Source organism: Bos javanicus, chromosome 18 (assembly GCF_032452875.1).
Source record: "Bos javanicus breed banteng chromosome 18, ARS-OSU_banteng_1.0, whole genome shotgun sequence".
In the NCBI taxonomy this organism is placed as follows: domain Eukaryota; kingdom Metazoa; phylum Chordata; class Mammalia; order Artiodactyla; family Bovidae; genus Bos; species Bos javanicus.
Window position 1 is genome coordinate 45,840,036 of NC_083885.1, and position 21,171 is coordinate 45,861,206.

The following is a 21,171-nucleotide window of genomic DNA, read 5'->3' on the forward strand; positions in this document are numbered from 1 at the left end:
GGAAAGATATCAGCATCTGAATGCAGAGTTCCAAAGAATAGCAAGAAGAGATAAGAAAGCCTTTCTCAGCTATCAATGCAAAGAAATAGAGGAAAACAACAGAATGGGAAAGACTAGAGATCTCTTGAAGAAAATTAGAGATACCAAGGGAACATTTCATGCAAAGATTGGCTCGATAAAGGACAGAAATAGTAGGAACCTAACAGAAGCAGAAGATATTAAGAAGAGGTGGCAAGAATACACAGAAGAACTGTACAAAAAAGATCTTCATGACCCAGATGATCACAATGGTGTGATCACTCACCTAGAGCCAGACATCCTGGAATGTGAAGTCAAGTGGGCCTTAGAAAGCATCACTACAAACAAAGCTAGTGGAGGTGATGGAAGTCCAGTTGAGCTATTTCAAACCCTGAAAGATGATGCTGTGAAAGTGCTACACTCAGTATGCCAACAAATTTGGAAAACTCAGCAGTGGCCACAAGACTGGAAAAGGTCAGTTTTCATTCCAATCCCAAAGAAAGGCAATGCCAAAGAATGCTCAAACTACTGCACAATTGCACTCATCTCACACGCTAGTAAAGTAATGCTCAAAATTCTCCAAGCCAGGCTTCAGCAATACATGAACCGTGAACTTCCAGATATTCAAGCTGGTTTTAGAAAAGGCAGAGGAATCAGAGACCAAATTGCCAACATCTGCTGGATCATCGAAAAAGCAAGAGCGTTCCAGAAGATTATCTATTTCTGCTTTATTGACTATGCCAAAGCCTTTGACTGTGTGGATCACAATAAACTGTGGAAAATTCTGAAAGAGATGGGAATACCAGACCACCTGACCTGCCTCTTGAGAAACCTATAAGCAGGTCAAGAAGCAACAGTTAGAACTGGACATGGAACAACAGACTGGTTCCAAATGGGAAAAGGAGTACGTCAAGGCTGTATTTGTCACCCTGCTTATTTAACTTATATGCAGAGTACATCATGAGAAACGCTGGACTGGAAGAAGCACAAGCTGGAATCAAGATTGCCGGGAGAAATATCAATAACCTCAGATATGCAGATGACACCACCCTTATGGCAGAAAGTGAAGAGGAACTCAAAAGCCTCTTGATGAAAGTGAAAGTGGAGAATGAAAAAGTTGGCTTAAAGCTCAACATTCAGAAAATGAAGATCATGGCATCTAGTCCCATCACTTCATGGGAAATAGGTGGGGAAACAGTGGAAACAGTGTCAGACTTTATTTTGGGGGGCTCCAAAATCACTGCAGATGGTGACTGCAGCCATGAAATTAAAAGACGCTTACTGCTTGGAATGAAAGTTATGACCAACCTAGATAGCATATTCAAAAGCAGAAACATTACTTTGCCAACAAAGGTCCGTCTAGTCAAGGCTATGGTTTTTCCAGTGGTCGTGTACGGATGTGAGAGTTGGGACTGTGAAGAAAGCTGAGCGCCAAAGAATTGATGCTTTTGAACTGTGGTGTTGGAGAAGACTCTTGAGAGTCCCTTGGACTGCAAGAAGATCCAACCAGTCCATTCTAAAGGAGATCAGCCCTAGGTGTTCTTTGGAAGGAATGATGCTAAAACTGAAACTCCAGTACTTTGGCCACCTCATGTGAAGAGTTGACTCATTGGAAAAGACTCTGATGCTGGGAGGGATTGGGAGCAGGAGGAAAAGGGGACGACAGAGGATGAGATGGCTGGATGGCATCACCAACTCGATGGACCTGAGTTTGAGTGAACTCCGGGAGTTGGTGATGGACAGGGAGGCCTGGCGTGCTGCAATTCATGGGGTCACAAAGCGTCAGACACAACTGAGCGACTGAACTGAACTGAACTGATACCAGGAGCCAGGACACAAAGATGGGCACAGTGTCAGATGGAAAGGCAGGTCTTCAGCTCTGTTCTCAACAAAGGCTTTTCTTGGGGGCTCCAGCTGCTGATAACCTGTGTGGGCTGTGCAGAAGGGTATGTCCAGATCTGGGAAAACCTGATTACAACTGGTTGACTGGTGTTCAAGGACTATCATAGGAAATGTGCTCATCTCATGACACATGAAGTGCAAGCCCATGCTTAAGAGTGCTGCAGAGGGAGTTGTGGAAACAGTGAGGGGCACAGACAGAGGCCCCAATCAGAGAAGAAATGACCAGTGGTCAACATACCAAAAATAGGAAAGGCAAGGTAGAAAAGATATAAGCCCATTGGCTTGGCACCAAAAGAATGATGAACACAAGAAAAGTGTCAGGTATGATTTGAAGACAGTAGTGACGTCACATGCTCCCCCACCCACACTTACCTGAGCCAAGCCCTCTATACACCCCTCTTGCCATGGCTGAAGTCATGTCCACTTGGTCAGGCACCCAGGGCTCTGCCCCCATCTCCAGCTGGGCAACTATGTGAGACCTGAAAGATGCAAGTCCTAGGGGGAAGATGGGGCAGATAAGGGACCAGCACTTTGCCCAGGTGAATTATCCCACAATAGAACACAGGAAAGGAAACATAATTACAAAAGGAACACACAAGGGAGATTTGGCAGGAACATCCCAGTGGTCATGGCAAACAGTGACCACATAAGTGCCTAGAGTTCCTGGCGGTCAGGCCTTAGGCAATGTTAGCTAAAGCAAAGGAGCCAAACAGAACTGTCAGAGATCTGAACAATCATCCAGGAGATCCGTGGCTGAGTCAGACAGGATCTGCTGGGCTGACTGCAAGACTCCTCCTTCTAGGACCCTTCCCCAGCAGGCTTTGAGACAGTAGGTGTTGAGGCTGCTTGGGGAGAGCATGGGACCCTGCACACAGTTCAGCTCTGGATCCACAGCACATATACCTGAAGAGGTGGGAGGACTTCCCTGGTGGTCCAGTGGTTAAGAATCTACTTCCCAATGCAGGGGACTTGGGTTCAATTCTTGGTCGGGGAACTAAGAACCCACATGCTGCACACCACAACTAGAGAAACCCACTCACTGCAAATAGAGAAGCCTGCACATTTCAACGAAGACCCATCATAGCCCAAAAAACAAAGGCAGTGGGGAGGGGAGGAAGCAATGCCCACAGCGCAGCTGTGGGAAGGAAAGAACCACCTCTTGGGAAAAGGGAATGGGCGGAGATGAGCTCAGGACACCTGGGTGGGTATAAAAGCCTTACCAAGGGAAGCGATCAATGCAAAGTTCTCCAGCATCACATCACAGTACAGGAGTCTCTGAGCCTCATCAAGGAGTCCCCACTCCTCCGGGGAGAAGTAAATGGTCACGTCCTCAAAGGTCACACAGCCCTGCCATGATGATGGGGACAGTTCATTCCATGATCAGCTTCTTTCCTCAGGATTCCCTCTCTGTTCACTGTTCACCCTTCTCCCCAGCTCCCCAACACAGAGGAGATCTCAGACCCTGGTTCCACACGTTCTATGACTGCTGTGTCAGTCCACAGCAATACCCACAGGCAAGTAGGCAAAGAGATACCAGTTGAGCTCTGGGTCTGAAATGCAGGGCCCCTAATAATTACCCTAAGGCATATGATAATAGACAAAGATACTCCAAAACTCCTAGGAGAAAGCATATTTTCTTTTTCTGTCTCTTCAAGTTATAAACCTTATCATGTTTTTTGAATGTAAACACAGCCCACTGAGCCTGAGCCTAGATTAGCTCAATTAGTAAAACTTGAAATTGAAGAGAGAGAGAGAGAGAGACTTTTTAAAACCCCAACTGCTAAAAAGCCTCTCTTGCTGAAACTCTAAGTCACAGCCTCCTTAAAATTGTTTGCCAAAGGCAAATACATATCTTATTTGTCTTCTCCTCAAAGGACACAATCCGAGCAAATAATCTAATTTATTCCAACTGTTACTTATAAACTAGCAAATTTTATATGCTTCCCCGGTGGTGCAGTGGTAAAGAATTCACCTGCCAATGCAGGAGACTCAAGAGTCTCTTGGGTTTGATCCCTGGATCGAGAAGATCCCCTGGAGTAAGAAATGGTAACCCTTTTCAGTATTCTTGCCTGGAAAATTCCATGGACAGAGGAACCTGGCAGGCCCCAGTCCATGGAGTTGCTAAGAGTCAGACATGACTAATAGACTGAGCACACATGCGTAAGTTTTATGTTGTACTTGATTCATGATTAAAGTTTTAAAATGAGAACTATGAGTTCTTTGGTTGTGTCTGTCTGTAAGTCCATATGTGTATGCTACCTCTGATGGCACTGCCAAAATTAATTTCTAAAAGGCCTTTATTTAATTGGCTTATAAAAATAAGCACTTATATAAAAATTCTCAAATATGTAATAAAAAAAACAAATATCTTTCAAGTTCATATATTTAGGATAATCTTTAGTAAATAAGAGCTACTTTTAAACTTGTTGGTTAAATTAATACAGGAATATCTCAAATTTAACATTAAATATAATGTAAACAACTTGTTCTACCTGGGTTTATTAGTCAAATGGGCTCATTGCCTCTGTTGCAAAGTTTGTCACCAAACAAACAAACTTAGAATAATGATTATTTTAAAGTCTTATGAAATTTTTATGAGTAATCTAAGTATGATTGTTAAAAACAAATAAATTAGGGAATTCCCTGGCGACCCAGTCATTAGGATTTGTTGCCATGGCCCAGGCCAATCCTTGATCAGGGAACTAAGATCCTGTAAACCATGCAACTTGACAGGAAAAATAAATATATAAAATAGATGTAAATGTGATCAGTTTTTAGGTAGATTTTTAAACAATAATTGTGTTACAGTATGTCCACTTAAATAACTCCATAAATCCATTTGGTAAGTTATACCCTATGTTTTGCTATGTTAAATTAAATGATGGGAATTTGTTGGATGCCTAGATCATTTCCAAGTAAGATAAAGTACTGAAACATTAATTGCTAAAGTCTAAGTTTATATGTACTTTTGGCCTCTCATTACAGAGAGATTAAGTATGTTTGGCTCTGGTGAATATATCTTGTGCTTTATTGAAAGACTGTACTATGAAATAGCATATGTTTCTAGAAATTATACAATGTACTTATAAATTTGCCAAGCCACAAAATGTTAATAAAGTTTACAGCTGTTTACTTCTTTATTTTCACTAAAAAATTAAGATTTCAAAGGATTGAGGATTCCAATTAAATATGTGGTTAAAGCTGCCAGATACAATAATAGAAATAGAATGTGTTTGGGGAAGAGAAAAAATAAGGTGTGGAGGTGTTTTTGTTAAGGAAAATGAAAGTAATTTTGTCCTAAAGCTAGTTTCTTCTAAATGGGAAAGAAAACAAGGGATAAACTAAAATGAAATTCTGTAGGATTGTGCATAAAGGAGTCTTTAGAAAGGAATTTTATATGTGGTCATGACTGAATAAGATTGGAATGGATTTAAACAAATAAGTTTTAATATCAAAGTAAAACAGTAAAAATTGGAATTTGGTTTTCTATTAAAAGAACAAAGTTTTGTTTTCCTGTTGGTCTGCTCTTGATAATCAGAGATTATGAAAGGCTTTTCTTTACCTTTAAATAATATACTTAGGAAAACACCAAAGATCTTCTGTCTTGTCAAAATAATTACTTATGTTCTGTTGTCTTTATCAGTTCTTTGATTCATTGAGTAAATCTATTGCTATTAAAAGAGCTAAATTTTGCTCAGAACTACATAATCATTTATATTTGCCGAAGGTTTTAATTGTTAAGTTTCGTTGAATGGATAACGAAGCATTGCTGTGAAGATCTATTTGACAAAGTCCAATTTTTAAAAATACTTTTGACAAACTTCCCTCAAATCAAATTGTAAATGAAATCTTTTTGATTTAGGACTTTGAGAGATGAGATAGTTTTTAGATATATATCTAAAATACCTCAAAGATTTATTCTTTCTCCTTATAAAAAGATATTAATCAGCTATATTTGATACGTTAAATTATGTGGAAACTGTTATCATCTTCTTTATGTTGTGTCTATATAGGTACGTGTTCTAAGTGTTCCAGAAATTAGGTGAAATTCCTGAAGTCATATATGTCCTGGCATAAAATGTTATCTGTCATCAAGATGGAGGCTCAGACTAAAGGAATTGAACCCAAGTATCAGAGAAATGCCCTAACTGACCTTCAAGCGAAGGCAGTAGCAACAGAATTTATAAAGACTGTGGCACATGTGAACAAAATCCATTCTGCTTCTGCAAAAATCCTGACCCCTTCTTGCCAGACTTTTGCCATCCTGATATCCTTGTACCAAGGCAACAGTATGCTACTGAATAAGAGAAATTAAAATAGGTAAACAATAGTTGCAAACTAAACAAACAGTCAGAGCTATGGGAAAACCAAGATGGCTACTTAGTTCTCCCCAGCTCCCTGGCAAATCTCATTTTTTCCCCCTGCATTCCTTCACTCACCATCATGCATTTAAGGTGCATTTAAATAGACATTGGCAGGGAGAACTCTATAAAACTGAAAAAACACCCTATCAGTGATGTCTGACCTTTCAGGTCCATAACCCTGGGAAAAACTATTTTTGCCCCAGGTGCCTCAGACCTCTTCTCTGTGGACCCTTTGAGCACCTGCAGCTGGACATCATTCAACTGCCACTAAGTATGGTTTATCAGAATGTTCTTATTATTACATGTATGCTTTCCAGATGGGTTGAAGCCTTCCCTTGCTACAAGACTGATGACACCACAGGGGCAAAGAAACAATTTTTTATAATGTATTTTCTATTTGGGGTATAACTTACATAATCTCCAGTGATCAAGGCACCCACCTCACTGGGCAAATCATTCAAGCCTTAACAAAAATCTCACAAACTCCTTGGAATATCACTGTTACCCTCACGCTTAATCATCAGGCAAAGTCAACAGAACTAATGGAAGAACTGGACACAAAGAGGAACAAAAATTAATTACATGGAATTGAATGAACTAATGAATATGATTATAGTTTTTATGACTTTTTGTTTAAAATACAATATTACTTTTTTTTAATCTTTTGTTTTCCAAATGCAAGGAATTATTTTAAAAAGATTTACAGCAGTTTGGTGAATCGTACTTCTTGGTAGCTCAGCTGGTAAAGAATCCACCTGCAGTGCAGGAGATCCTGGTTCTATTCCTGGGTCAGAAAGTTCCCCTGGAAAAGGGATAGGCTACCCACTCCAGTATTCTTGGGCTTCCCTAGTGGCTCAGATGGTAAAGAATCCTCCTGCAATGCGGGAGACCTGGGTTCCTCCCTGGGTTGGGAAGATCCCCTGGAGAAGGAAATGGCAACCCACTCCAGTATTTTTGCCAGGAGAATATCCATAGAAAGAGGAGCCTGGCTGGCTACAGTCCACAGGGTCGCAAAGAGTCAGACACGACTAAGTGACTAAACATGGCACAGCATACCTTTGTAAGCAAAAATGAAACATTTTTTTCTCCCCACCTGATTGCTCCAGAATTCAGAAACTCTCATGAGTATTCTTATTTTCTTAACAATATAATTACATTTGGAAAAGTTCAATAAGACTCTGTTCTCCTTAAAATAGAACACAATTAGAAATATTGGTTATCTTATCAAGGCCTTTGACTGGAAAGTCATATTTGAGAAATACACACAGACTCAGATACGATCAAACAATTTGAAAGAACTTGACTTTATTTCATTATTTTTCTTTTTAGCTGCACCATAGCTTGCAGGATCTTAGTTCCCTGACCGGGGATTAAACCCTGGTTCTAAATTGAACCCTTGTATGTATGATTTTAGTACTGTTAGTTTCATTGACGAGAAGGCAATGGCACCCCACTCCAGTACTCTTGCCTGGAAAATCCCATGGATGGAGGAGCCTGGTAGGCTGCAGTCCATGGGGTTGCTAAGAGTCGGGCACGACTGAGCGACTTCACTTTCACTTTTCACTTTCATGCATTGGAGAAGGAAATGGCAGCCCACTCCAGTGTTCTTGCCTGGAGAATCCCAGGGACGGGGGAGCCTGGTGGGTTGCTGTCTATGGGGTCGCACAGAGTCGGACACGACTGAAGCGACTTAGCAGCAGCAGCAGCAGTTTCATTGAGGTTTTGCTGTTTACTTGAAATCTGGACTAGATCCTGAAGTGTTCTAATTTCATCCAATATCTGGCTACAACTCGTTAATGTTTCCCATTTTCTCCCACCCTTTTGACCTGGAATAACTGAGAACTAAAACTGCCCTTTTCCTGATGCCTTGAAAATTGAAGCTAGACAACTTGATAGAAATTTCAGAGAAATTGCCACAACAGCTCATATTACAATCTTCATGCTTGCTGCTGTATGAGCCACTTAGAAAGTATTCTTGAACACCTGGTGACATCAGAGACATTTCAAACTGCAAAAGATGCTTCGACCCTGACATCTAGCAATCTTCTTGACTGCATCCTGATGTCAGAAACTGGTTTATAATTGGCTCCAAACACTAACCTTTTGTTTTCGTTTTCCTAGAAATGTCTCATTACCTGATCGCTTTTACCATAGGCCTAGCTTCTGGAGCCCATCTGCATCACTGCCTCCTGAAATGAAGTATAATTGTTTTCCTGAACTGACCTCTTCTCAGAACTAACAATCTGCTTCAATGAACTGGTACTCAGACGCTCAGTCGTGTCCAGCTCTTTGTGATCCCATGGGCTGACAGTCTCCTCTGTCAATGGAATTCTCAAGGCAAGAATACTGGTGTGGAGTGCCATTTTCTACTCCAGCGGCTCTTCCCCACCCAGCAACTGAACCCACCTCTCTTATGTCTCCTACATTAGCAGGTGGATTCTTTAACATTAGCACCACCTGGGAAGCCCTCAGTAAGCTGGAGAACTCCTCTTACCTGTTCTCTTTCCACAGAGGAAGTTCCAGAGAGGGAACTACTGGGGCCTAGAGTGCTGCTGCTAAGCTGCTAAGTCACTTCAGTCGTGTCCGACTCTTTACAACCCCATGGTCTGCAGCCTACCAGGCTCCTCCGTCCGTGGGATTTTCCAGGCAAGAGTACTGGAATGGGTTGCCATTGCCTTCTCTAGGGGTCTAGCGTAGGCCTCCCCAAAATGTGCCTCAACGGCCTACTGATTATTTTGAATTAAAATTACTGAAGAAACAGCCAACACAAGCGGGATACTGTGACCCACATTTCTGTCTCCCTGAAAACAGAAAATTAATTTCTACGTAAAAAGTGCACTCCCTGGAGGTCCAACGGTTAAGACTCTGCACTTCCACTGCAGGGGGCGCAGGTTTGACCCCTGGTCAGGGAACTAAGATCCCACATGTCACACATGGCCAAAAAGTAAAATAAATAAATAAATACGTAAAATAAACTGGGCCAAGATATTAAAAAAAAAAAAAAACTATTTAAAAGTGCACCCCCTGTATCTGGAGGTAAAGCACACCTTTATTGCCAAAGGGAGGGAATTTGGACCAAGAAACCTATATAAGTAAACCTTGTTACTTCTTTAATTTACTACCTGAAGCCCAAACTTTGTTTAGATTCTTCATAATTGGGCACCCAAAATCTAAGTTCCTTTGTCCAGTTGATTACTCACAAAGGTATTGTTTGTCTAATAAGTAAAAGATGCTGACTTTGGCCACTTTTTAGGTCCCATTTCTGACTTCACTTACATTAAAATGTATTTTTCTCCTGTTAATGTGCCTTATGCTAATTATTTTTATTAGTGCATCCACGAGAACTCAAACAAGAGGTAGAGAAAGAAATTTCCCCCTCCCTGACAGCATCCAGAGAATTCTAGGCAAATACAACTACGATCCCAACCTGCCCCAGACCTTCTATGACTCCCACTGCCAAGGGCAACATCCACCCTTGAGGTGAAGGCCTCCCGACCTGGCCATGATCCTAGCTTCAATCCAAGCTACCCGGGACTACAGCAGACCCCTCGCTTCTCTGTATGGCACATTCTATCCCTTCACCATCACTTATTCAAAGCCAGTCCTCCTGCCCCCACCCACCAGGGTCTAATAGCTCTCCCAGCTTGCCCCATCTGCCCCTTGGTTCTCCAGCCTGACTGAAAATCCCATGGTTCCCTCGAGGGTCCACAAAAGCCTGGTGAGAATGCAGATGGCCAAACGAGCACCAGCCGAGGCCTCACTGAGCGCTACTTCCATCATCATCAAGCCTCAGACCTCCTTTCGTACCTAGGCCCCCAGGAAAATTTGGCCAGCTGCCAGACACACTTTTCCCTACACACAGACCCCCTCTCCCCACCCAGCTACTACCACAAACACTAACTCTCCCTCAACTGCCTCTATGATGCCAAACAAGCCAGCCAACGTACCGAAGCAAGATGCCCAGTTCTCAGGCTCCACTCTCCTCCCTCCTTCCCCCTAAGGTCACTGCCACCCTCCAAATCAGACACACAGTTACACCCTTGTCCACACACCAGATGCCACATTTTGGATGTTTTTGTTTTTGTTTTGTCACACAGGTTTTGCCAATGGCTCAGCAGTAAAGAATTAGCCTACAATGCTGGAGACACAGGAGATGTGGGTTCAGTCTCTAGGTTGGGAAGAGCCCCTGGAGGAGGAAATGGCAACCCACTCCAGTATTCTTGTCTGGAAAAAATCCCCTGGACAGAGGAGTCTGGCGGGCTACGGTCCATGGGGGTCGAAAAAGAATCAGACATGACTGAGTGACTAAGCACTCAGTGCAGTTTGTGGGATCTTAGTTCCTGGACCAGGGATCAAACCCATGCCCCCTGCAGTGAAAGCCTGGAATCCTAACCACTGAACTTCCAGGGAAGTCCCTGGTGTTTCTCACTGTGACAATAAAGACCAACCAAACAAGAAAGCTAAAGGCTATTTATTCTGAGTTTGTTATAGAAAGGGAGTTAGCCACTTAAGTTTTGATTTTTTTTTTTTAAATTCATGTGTGTTCCCTTTATTTTTAAATATTTTTGTTAAAAATAATTTTATTGATATATAGTTGCTTTACAATGTTTAGTTTCCACCATACAACAAAGTAAATCAGCTATATGTATACATATATCCCCTCTTATTTGGATTTCCTTTCCATTTAGGTCACTACAGAGCACTGAGTAGAGTTCCCAGTGCTATACAGTAGATTCTCATTAGTTATCAATTTTATATATAGGATCAATAGTGCATATGTGTCAATCCCCATCTCCCAACCACCTATGTTGGCAGAGACTCAAAGGCAGGCAGAGGAATGGGACAGCTTTATAAGTGGGAAAAAAAAAAAAAGGAAGGCTTCAGGTAAGCCCTGTTGGCCTGCGAAAGCTGTAGGCAAACTAACTAGAAGCAGAGCATCCTAGGTGACCAGTTAGAGGTGCATATTTGGCTATTTCTGGTTGGTCTTAAGTTGGAACAAAAACGAGAGCAGTTGTCAGTTATTACGTCCTGGTTATTTGAGGCCAACTGTTATAGACATTATTAACTCCCTGGATTGTCACTAGAGATAGCAATCTGGGTTCCTGCAAGTCTAACTTACAGCAGAATGGCTTCCTGGGTTGTTTATTGTAGATAAGGGGGTTTGTTTCCTGGCCAGGTTGCCGCAGGTTGTGGGTCAGAGTTCTATTTTATGTATAGTCTGCCAATGTCCCTTTATATATTCAGTGTCTCTTAACCTAAACTAAGCCTCCCCCAAACACCATAACTGTGTGTCTAGCTGCTCAAGCTTCAACTCCACTCAGGGGTCCCTGGAACATCAGAACATGGCCCAAATGTAACTTCTGCTATTTCCAGTGAAAATTCCTCCTACAAACAAGTTCCCTTCTCAGTTGATGGTTCATCCATCCTTCCAGCTGCTAACACCAAATCCATCGAGTCGCTGCTTTTCTTTCTCAGTTTCCACCTCAGAAAATCTGGTCAGCCTCACTTAGAAGACCTACCTAGAATCCAATCGCTTCTTCTACCTGCAATCACCTGCCCTCCTCACCTGGCCAGCAGTATTGCAGCAGCTACTGGTTGCTCTCCCCACCTTCACCCTCAGCCCACAGTCAGTTTTCCACTTGGCATCCAGGTGACCCTGTTAGGATGTAAATCACATCACCTTCCTCCTCTGCTCTGTGGCTTCTGTGGCTCCCAACACTCTCAGAATAGACGCCAGGCTTCTCAGCCGGCCATTCCAGGCTGACTTCAGCCCACCTGCTCTCTGAACACTCCCAGCTCCATCCTGTACTTGCACACCGCTGGTTCCTATTGCCTAGGAAACCGTTTCCCACCTCATCCACTAGAGTTCAGAAATGGGACCCGCTCTCTATGACCCCTGCCCTGGATTCAGGACCCGAGGCTGCAAGTGACCACTCGCTCCCTCTCAAACCCTCAGGAGCCCATACTCAAAAGCAGAGAGATGAAAAAGACGTCAAGTTGTAGAGCAATGCCCATCTTTGATCCCCCGGCTGCGAGTACGTGAGGATGAAGGGCTGAGCGGCTGCGGGCCTGAAGCCCCTCCACTCACCTGCGCTGTGTCCATCAGCGCCGCAGCCGCCGCCATCGCAGCCCCTGGACGCAGGAGCCCTCAGAGGCGGATGACCGAGGCGGGTGTCGCGGGCTCTGCGTAGCGACACGGCGCCTGGCCCCGGGCGAGGTGGGACTTCAGTCTCCTCCGGGTCAAGTGCGCCTAGAGTCGGGTGCCGCGGAGAGCGCGGCGCGGCGGGACCCTGGCGGACGCCGCGTTCCAGGGGGTCACTGATAGTTCAAAAGCGCAGAGAAGGGTCAAGGCCTCCCTGTCCTTCCCCCTCCCGTTCCCGAAAACCGCCTGGGAAGCGGTACCCGCCCAGCCCCACCCCCAGTCCCGGACCCACGGCTCGGGGCGCACCGACCCAGCCCGGGGAAACGGCTAGCTGGGCAGAAACGCAGGAAGTTCCGGCCCCCACCGCCCCGACCGGAAGAAACGACACTCTCCCGGGCTGTCATTGGCCCAGCGCCAGCCGGTGATGCACCGGCATAGCCTCCCGGACAGTGTTTTCTGTCCTGCATCCGGCAGGGTGGGTCAGGCGCCGCAGGGAGGAGCGGGAGGGAGGTGGGCTGGGGAGGAGAGCGGACCTTACGCTAGTGGTTGACATTGGCCGGGAGGCACCGCGAGCTTTTCCTCCTTAAGGGACGGTCTCCAGACCTCTGGGACTGCCTGGGGCCAAGTGCCGCCTGCCCTCAGAAGTCTGTAATTTGAGACCCACACTTGCCTGTGTGGGTGTAGGCTGGTCTCTTGATCCTGCAGGCTCCCCGGGACCTAGATTCACTTTAAATAATAAAGATAATATCTAATATACGGGTTCTTTGTGTACTAATGTTAAGGGAAGCACACTGATTGAAACCGCCCACCCTGGCCAGGCACCATAGTAACAATTTGCATGAGTTGTTTTAGGACAGGAGATCTTGATAAGGAATACGGAACTAATAAGCCACCGCCAACAGGAAGAGTTCGGGAAAGGTCTAAAGGAGACACCTCTTGTCCGTCCACTTCCCAGAATCCCTCTCACTAGCATCCATCTTGGCTGAGTCACCAGGAAAGACTCTGAATTAGAATGATTGGCCAAAGACCAACCGGAGACTAATCCCATCACCATAAAACCTGAGACTGGGAGCCACGTGGCAGAGCAGTTCTCCTGGGTTCCCTTACCCTGCTGCTCGCCACCCGGGTGCCCTTTCCCAATAAAGTCTCTTGCTTTGTCAGCACATGTGTCTCCTCAGACAATTCATTTCCAAGTATTAGACAAGAGCCCAGTTTCAGGCCCTGGAAGGGGTCCCCCTTCCTACAACACTAATATTTAAAGTTGCTTCAATTCAGTGCTTCCCAAAATGGTAACATCAGTATCACCTAGGAATTCATTAAAAATGCAAGTTCTCGGTCAGCAATCTATACCTTGATTTCTAGTCTTTCCCATTCTATTGTTTTCCTGTATTTCTTGGCATTGTTCACTAAAGAAGGCTTTCTTATCTCTCCTTGCCATTCTCTGAAACTCTGCATTCAGTTGGATGTATCTTTCCCTTTCTGCATTGCCTTTCCTTTCTCTTTCTTTTTTTTTTTTTTTTAATTTTATTCTTAAACTTTACAATATTGTATTGGTTTTGCCAAATATCGAAATGAACCCGCCACAGGTATACCTGTGTTCCCCATCCTGAACCCTCCTCCCTCCTCCCTCCCCATACCCTCCCTCTGGGTCGTCCCAGTGCACCAGCCCCAAGCATCCAGTGTCGTGCGTCGAACCTGGACTGGCAACTCGTTTCATACATGATATTATACATGTTTCAATGCCATTCTCCCAAATCTCCCCACCCTCTCCCTCTCCCACAGAGTCCATAAGACTGATCTATACATCAATGTCTCTTTTGCTGTCTCGTACACAGGGTTATTGTTACCATCTTTCTAAATTCCATATATATGCATTAGTATACTGCATTGGTGTTTTTCTTTCTGGCTTACTTCACTCTGTATAGTAGGCTCCAGTTTCATCCACCTCATTAGAACTGATTCAAATCTATTCTTTTTAATGGCTGAGTAATACTCCATTGTGTATATGTACCACAGCTTTCTTATCCATTCATCTGCTGATGGACATCTAGGTTGCTTCCATGTCCTGGCTATTATAAACAGTGCTTCGATGAACATTAGGGTACACGTGTCTCTTTCCCTTCTGGTTTCGTCAGTGTGTATGCCCAGCAGTGGGATTGCTGGATCATAAGGCAGTTCTATTTCCAGTTTTTTAAGGAATCTCCACACTGTTCTCCATAGTGGCTGTACTAGTTTGCATTCCCACCAACAGTGCAAGAGGGTTCCCCCTTCTCCACACCCTCTACAGCATTTATTGCTTGTGGACTTTTGGATCGCAGCCATTCTGACTGGCATGAAATGGTACCTCATAGTGGTTTTGATTTGCATTTCTCTGATAATGAGTGATGTTGAGCATCTTTTCATGTGTTTGTTAGCCATCTGTATGTCTTCTTTGGAGAAATGTCTATTTAGTTCTTTGGCCCATTTTTTGATTGGGTCATTTATTTTTCTGGATTTGAGCTGTAGGAGTTGCTTGTATATTTTTGAGATTATTTGTCAGTTGCTTCATTTGCTATTATTTTCTCCCATTCTGAAGGCTGTCTTCCTTTCTCTTTCTTTTCTCAGCTATTTGTAAAGTCCCCTCAGACAACCATTTTGCCTTGTTGCATTTCTTTTTCTTGGGGATGGTTTTGGTTGCCTCATCCTGTACAATGTTATGAACCTCTCCATATTTCTTCAGGCACTCTATCTACCAGATCTAATCCCTTGAATATGCCTGTCACCTCCATTATATAATCATAAGGGACTCGATCTGGGACATACCTGAATGACCTTAAATCCCTCAATTTAAGCCTGAATTTTGCAATAAAGGAGCTGATAATCTGAGCCACAGTCAGCTCCAGGTCTTGTTTTTGCTGACTATATAGAGCTTCTCCATCTTTGGCTGCAAAGAATATAATCAATCTGATTTTGGTATTGACTATCTGGTGATGTCCATATGTAAAGTCGTCTCTTGTGATATTGGAAGAGGGTGTTTGCTATGATCAGTGTGTTCTCTTGTCAAAATTCTGTTAGACTTTGCCTTCCTTCATTTTGTACCCCAAAGTGAAACTTGCTTGTTATTCCAGGTGTTTCTAGACTTCCTAGGTTTGCATTCCAATCCACTATCATGAAAAGAACATCTTTTTTTGGTGTTAATCCTAGAAGGTGTTGTAGGTCTTCATAGAACCATTCAACTTCAGCTTCTTTGGCATTAATGATGGGGCACAGACTTGGATTACTATGATGTTGAATGGTTTGCCTTGGAAACGAACCAAGATCATTCTGTCATTTTTGAGATTGCACCCAGGTACTGCATTTTAGACTCTTTTGTTGGTTATGAAGGCTACTCCATTTCTTCTAAGGGATTCTTGCCCTGAGTAGTAGATATATGGTCATCTGAATTAAATTCTTCCATTTCCATCCATTTTAGTTCACTGATTCCTAAAATGCCAGTGTTCACCCTTGCAACCTCCTGCTTGACCATGCTCAATTTACCTTGATTCCTGGACTTAACATTCCAGGTTCCTATGCAATATTGTTCTTTACAGCATTGGACTTTACTTTCACCACCAGACACATCCACAACTGAGAAGAGATTAAGAAGAGGTAGCAAGAATACACAGAGGAAATATACAAAAAAAAAAAAGTCTTAATTACCTGGATAACCATGATGGTGTGGTCACTCAACACAGAGCCAGATGTCCTAGAGTGTGAAGTCAAGGGGGCCTTAGAAAGCATTACTGTAGACAAAGCTAATAGAGGTGATAGAATTCCAGCTGAGCTGTTTCAAATCCTAAAAGATGATGCTATCAAAGTGCTGCACTTACTATGTCAGCAAATTTTAAAAACTCAGCAGTGGCCACAATACTGGAAAAGTCAGTTTTCATTTCAATCCCAAAGAAAGGCAATGCCAAAGAATGTCCAAACTACAATATAATTGCACTCATTTCACATGTTAGCAAAGGTATACTAAAAATGTTTCAAACTAGGCTTCAGCAGTACATGAACTGAGAATTTCCAGATGTCCAAGCTGGATTTAGAAAAGGCAGAGGAAAAAAAGAAAAGAAAAGGCAGAGGAACAAGAAATCAAAATGCCAACACCCACTAGATCATGGAAAAAGCAAGGGAATGCCAGAAAACATCTACTTCTGCTTCATTGATTATGCTAAAGCCTTTGCGTGGATCCCAACAAATTGGAAAATTTTTAAAGAAATGGGAATACTAGACCACCTTACTGGTCTCCTGAGAAACCAGCATGCAAGTCAAGAAGGAACAGTTGGAACTGGACATGGAACATGAGCCAATATTGAGAAAGGAGTTCATCAAGGCTGTATATTATCACCCTACTTATTTAACTTATATTCAGAGTACATCATGCAAAATGCCAGGCTGGATGGATTCCAACCTGGAATCAAGATTGCCAGGAGAAATATCAATAATCTCAGATGTGCAGATGATACCACCCTAATGGCAGAAAATAAAGAGGAACTAAAGAGCCTCTTGATGGGGGTAAAAGAGGAGACTGAAAAAGCTGGCTTAAAACTCAACATTCAAAAAACTAAGATTATGGCATCTGGTCCTATCACTTTATAGCAAATAGATGGGGGAAAAGTGGAAACAGTGACAGATTTTATATTCTTGGGCTCCAAAATCACTGCAAATGGTGACTGTAGCCTTGAAATTAAAAGACACTTGCTCCTTGGAAGAAAAGCTATGCCAAACCTAGACAGCGTATTAAAAACAGACATCACTTTGCCAACAAAGGTCCATGGAGTGGAAGCTTTGTTTTTCCAGTAGTCATGTACGGATGTGAGAGTTGGACCATAAAGAAGGCTGAGCACTGAAGAACTGATACTTTTGAATTGTGGTGTGGAGAAGATTCCTGAGAGTCCCTTGGACAACAAGATCAAACCAGTCAATCCAAAGGAAATCAACCTGAATATTTATTGGAAGGACTGATGCTGAAGCTGAAGCTCCAATACTTTGGCCACCTGATGCGAAGAGCCAACTCATTAGAAAAGACCCTGATGCTGGGAAAGATTGAGGGCAGGAGGAAAAGGGGGTGACAGAAGATGAGATGGTTGGATGGCATCACCAACTCAATGGACATGAGTTTGAGCAAACTTGTGGAGATAGTGAAGGACAGGGAATCCTGGAATGCTGCAGTCCGTGGGGTCACAAAGTGTCAAACATGACTTAGCGACTGAGCAACAACACTGTGACAGTTCCAAGACTGACTGTAAAAGATCAAAAAGTGGGAGGTGGCCCAATTCCTGGATATCTTTACCCCTTCTCCCAGAAAGGATTATTTCCAGAGAGGTGGAATAATCCTCTCACTCATTCAATTCAGTCACTCTGTCATGTCCAACTCTTTGCGACCCCTTGGACTGCAGCACGCCAGGCTTCATTGTTCATCACCAACTTCTGGAGCTTGCTCAAACTCATGTCCATTGGTTGGACTTGTCAACTCATTTCCTCTCATAAGCCTATGAAATTACCCAGCCTTTATGCACTAACTAGTCACCCCACATTTGAGGGCCTCTTGCTTTCTGAGATGGCTCACACTCTGTCTATGGAGTGTGTTCCTCCCAAAGCCATTCTCACCTTTTGAGATGACTGCATTCTGTCTTTGGAATGTGTATCTCTCTAAATAAATCCACTTCTTACCTATCACTTTATCTCTCACTGAATTCTTTCTGTGATGAGATATACAGAACCTGAGCTTCACTAAGTCCTGAGACCAGGTGTGTGATATCAATTAAAAGACAGTGAGTTAATGTCCCAATCTGAGATGTGCAATTTCAAATCTATATATCAAGCTGGGAAGAACTGACATCTTGACAAAATTGAGTCTTCCTATCCATGAACATGGAGTAGCTCTACATTTGTTTATTTCTTCTTTGATTTCTTTCATCAGAGTTTTGTAGTTTTCCTCATGTAGATCTTGTACATATTTTGCTAGATTGATATCTTATCTATTTCATTTTTCTTGGTGCTAATTAAATGGTATTCATTTTATTTGGGGGGGGTAAATTGTAATTTTTTTATTGGAAAACAAATATACAACTTGGAATGGATTTGAGGCAAATTGTGCCATAAGCAGATTTTCTTTAAGTGGCTAAAACAAAGTTTAAAAAGCAAGTTAACAATAAAAGAAAATGTTTCTGGTATAGGACCAGCAGTACAAAAAAACAGTGTACGAGTACCTGGATAAAACACCCGTTTTGCAATAGTGCAACTTTTAAGTACATACTGTTGACTGTCCGTAGTCCACGCAGAGTTACAACTCCACACTTCAACAACAAAATGCTGACAGTTCCTAAAAAAAACTACTCAAAAAAAAAAAAAAGGCATAACCCAGATGTTCCCTCATTTGACCAACTCCATCTAAGTTTAGATGTGCAGAAGGGCTTAGATATATCCAGAGTAAGCCACATGCAACATGTTACTTGATCAATTTTCTAAAATAAGGTTTCAGGACAATGACAGTAAGATAAGGGAAGAAAACATGGAGGAATGAAGTCCTAATTACTATACATGCATTTTTTTTTTTGACAGTAGGGGGAAACCTTTTACAGATAAGTTACAAACAAAGAAAAGGCAAATAAACAATTTTGTACAAGGAATTTAACACATTCTGTACAATGTCTTCACTTTGCTGTCATCATTGGTACAAACTCTTCATAGTTTACTTGACCATCACCATCAATATCTGCTTCCCTGATCATTTCATCAACCTTTTCATCTGTTAGCTTCTCTCCAAGGTTTGTCATCACACGGTGGAGCGCTGCTGCACTAATATAGCCATTACCATCCTTATCAAATACATGGAATGCTTCTCTAATTTCTTCTTCACTGTCTGTATCTTTCATTTTTCTTGCCATCATTGTCAGAAATTCCGGGAAGTCAATTGTGCCATTACCATCAGCATCTACTTCATTAATCATGTCCTGTAACTCTGCTTCTGTGGGATTCTGCCCAAGAGACCTCATTACAGTTCCCAATTCCTTTGTTGTTATAGTTCCATCACCATCCTTGTCAAATAGTGAAAAAGCTTCTTTGAATTCTGCAATCTGCTATTCAGTCAGTTGGTCAGCCATGCTGCAAGCGCTACCGGTCTCCGGGACGCAATCACACAACCACTCAGCTCGCTCGCTCCACTCGGACTCAATGGTATTCATTTTAACTTAAAATTCCAATTGTTCATTTCTAGTTTCAGTTCATTTCAGTTGCTCAGTCGTGTCCAATTCTTTGCGACCCCATGACGTTTATAGGAAAGCAATTTATTTTTGTATATTTTGTGTATTAACCATGTGCCTTGCTAGGATTGATGTGAGGGGACATCTTTACCTTACTCCTGTCTTAGTGTGAAGGAATCTATTTTCTCACCATTAAGTAAGTTGTTAGCTATAGGGTTTGGGGGGTGTTTTTTTTTAATTTGCTAAGTTAAAAAAAATTTTTTTTTCATTTATTTATTTTTGGCTGTGTTGGGTCTTTATTGCTGCACAAGGGCTTTCTCTAGTTTTGGAGAGTGGAGGCTACTCTCTAATTGTGGTGCATAGGCCCTCATTGTGGTGGCTTTTCTTGTTGCAGAGCACAGACTCTAGGGCACGTGGGTTTCAGGAGTTGTGGCACACAGGTTTAGGTACCCTGTAGCATGTGGGATCTGCCTGGATCAGGGATCGAACCAGTGTCTGCTGACGTCTCCTGGATTGCAAGGCAGATTCTTAATCACTGGACCACCAGGGAAGCCCCAGCTTTAAGTTTTGACGTTAAGGTAAAGCTATGTTTAAGATGTTATTTATCAAATTGAGGAAATTCCTCTCTGTTCCTAGATTGCTGAGATTTTTTAAAAATCATGAATGGGTGTTAGATTTTTATCAAATGCATTTTTTGCATCTATTGATATGTTCATGTGATGTTTCTCCTTTAACCTGTTGATGAGATTGACTATATTAATTTTCCAGTAGTGATCCAGCAGTGTATGACCCTCTTGACTATGCATATAATTTTTTTTATATATTGTTGCATCCCATTTGATAATTTTTATAAGAAGTTTTATATCTGTTTTCATAGTATTGGTCTATAATTGGTTTTGTAATGTCTTTGTCTGGTTTTGACATTAAGGTAAAGCTAACCCTTAGGATGAGTTAGGAGATATTCCCTCTACCTCTATCTAATGGAAGAAATTTTAGAGAACTGGTATAATTTCTTCCTTAAATGTTTGGTAGAATTCAGCAGTGAGTGCATCTAGATTTGCTTTTTATTTTTGTTATTTTCTGTTTTGAAAGATTATTACTTTTAAAAATTTTCTTTAGCGTATTTATTTTTGATTGTGCTGGGTCTTTGTTGGCTCAGGCTTTCTCTAGTTGCAGTGAGGAGGGGCGCTGCTCTCTAATTGCGGTGCAAGGGCTTCTCATGTTGTGGAGCATGGGCTTAGTTGCTCCAAGGCATGTGGAATCTTCCCAGACCAGGGATCAAACCTGAGTCCCTTACACTGGCAGGCAGGTTCCTAACCACTGGACTACTATGGAAGTCTGAAAGGTTATCAATTATTGATTCAGTTTCTTTAATAGTTGTAGATCTAATTGAGTTATCTAAGTTACACAGCCCATGGTGTGAGTTTTGAAAGTTTTAAAAGATTATATCTTTCAAGGAACTGGTCCATTTCATATAGGTTATCAAATTTTCATGGGCACAGAGTTGTTCATAATATTCCTTTAT

At 42.4% G+C, this 21,171-nt stretch overlaps 2 protein-coding genes across 4 annotated transcripts in view; both read right to left on the bottom strand.

Annotated features, from left to right (window-relative positions):
- Positions 1 to 13,333, bottom strand: part of ZNF792 (zinc finger protein 792) — a 39,367-nt gene extending 26,034 nt beyond the window's left edge. For 2 of the 3 annotated variants that reach the window (XR_009730870.1, XM_061387941.1), the window contains exons 1-3: positions 12,373 to 13,328; positions 3,141 to 3,267; positions 2,293 to 2,415 (exon numbers count right to left, since the gene is read on the bottom strand). Coding sequence is in view for 2 of the 3 variants with exons in the window: in XM_061387941.1 (XP_061243925.1) it covers positions 2,293 to 2,415; positions 3,141 to 3,267; positions 12,373 to 12,408 (286 nt within the window). In the remaining variant the exon portion in view is untranslated. Of the gene's footprint in view, positions 1 to 2,292; positions 2,416 to 3,140; positions 3,268 to 12,372 lie in introns of all 3 variants that reach the window. The other variant, XM_061387942.1, reaches the window with a different exon arrangement.
- A 5,143-nt stretch (positions 13,334 to 18,476) lies between these two features.
- Positions 18,477 to 19,633, bottom strand: LOC133230463 (calmodulin-1-like). Its single transcript, XM_061387952.1, has one exon. It carries the CDS (start codon positions 19,437 to 19,439, stop codon positions 19,098 to 19,100), a length of 342 nt encoding a protein of 113 aa, XP_061243936.1. The 5' UTR covers positions 19,440 to 19,633; the 3' UTR covers positions 18,477 to 19,097.
- Positions 19,634 to 21,171: the final 1,538 nt, after the last annotated feature.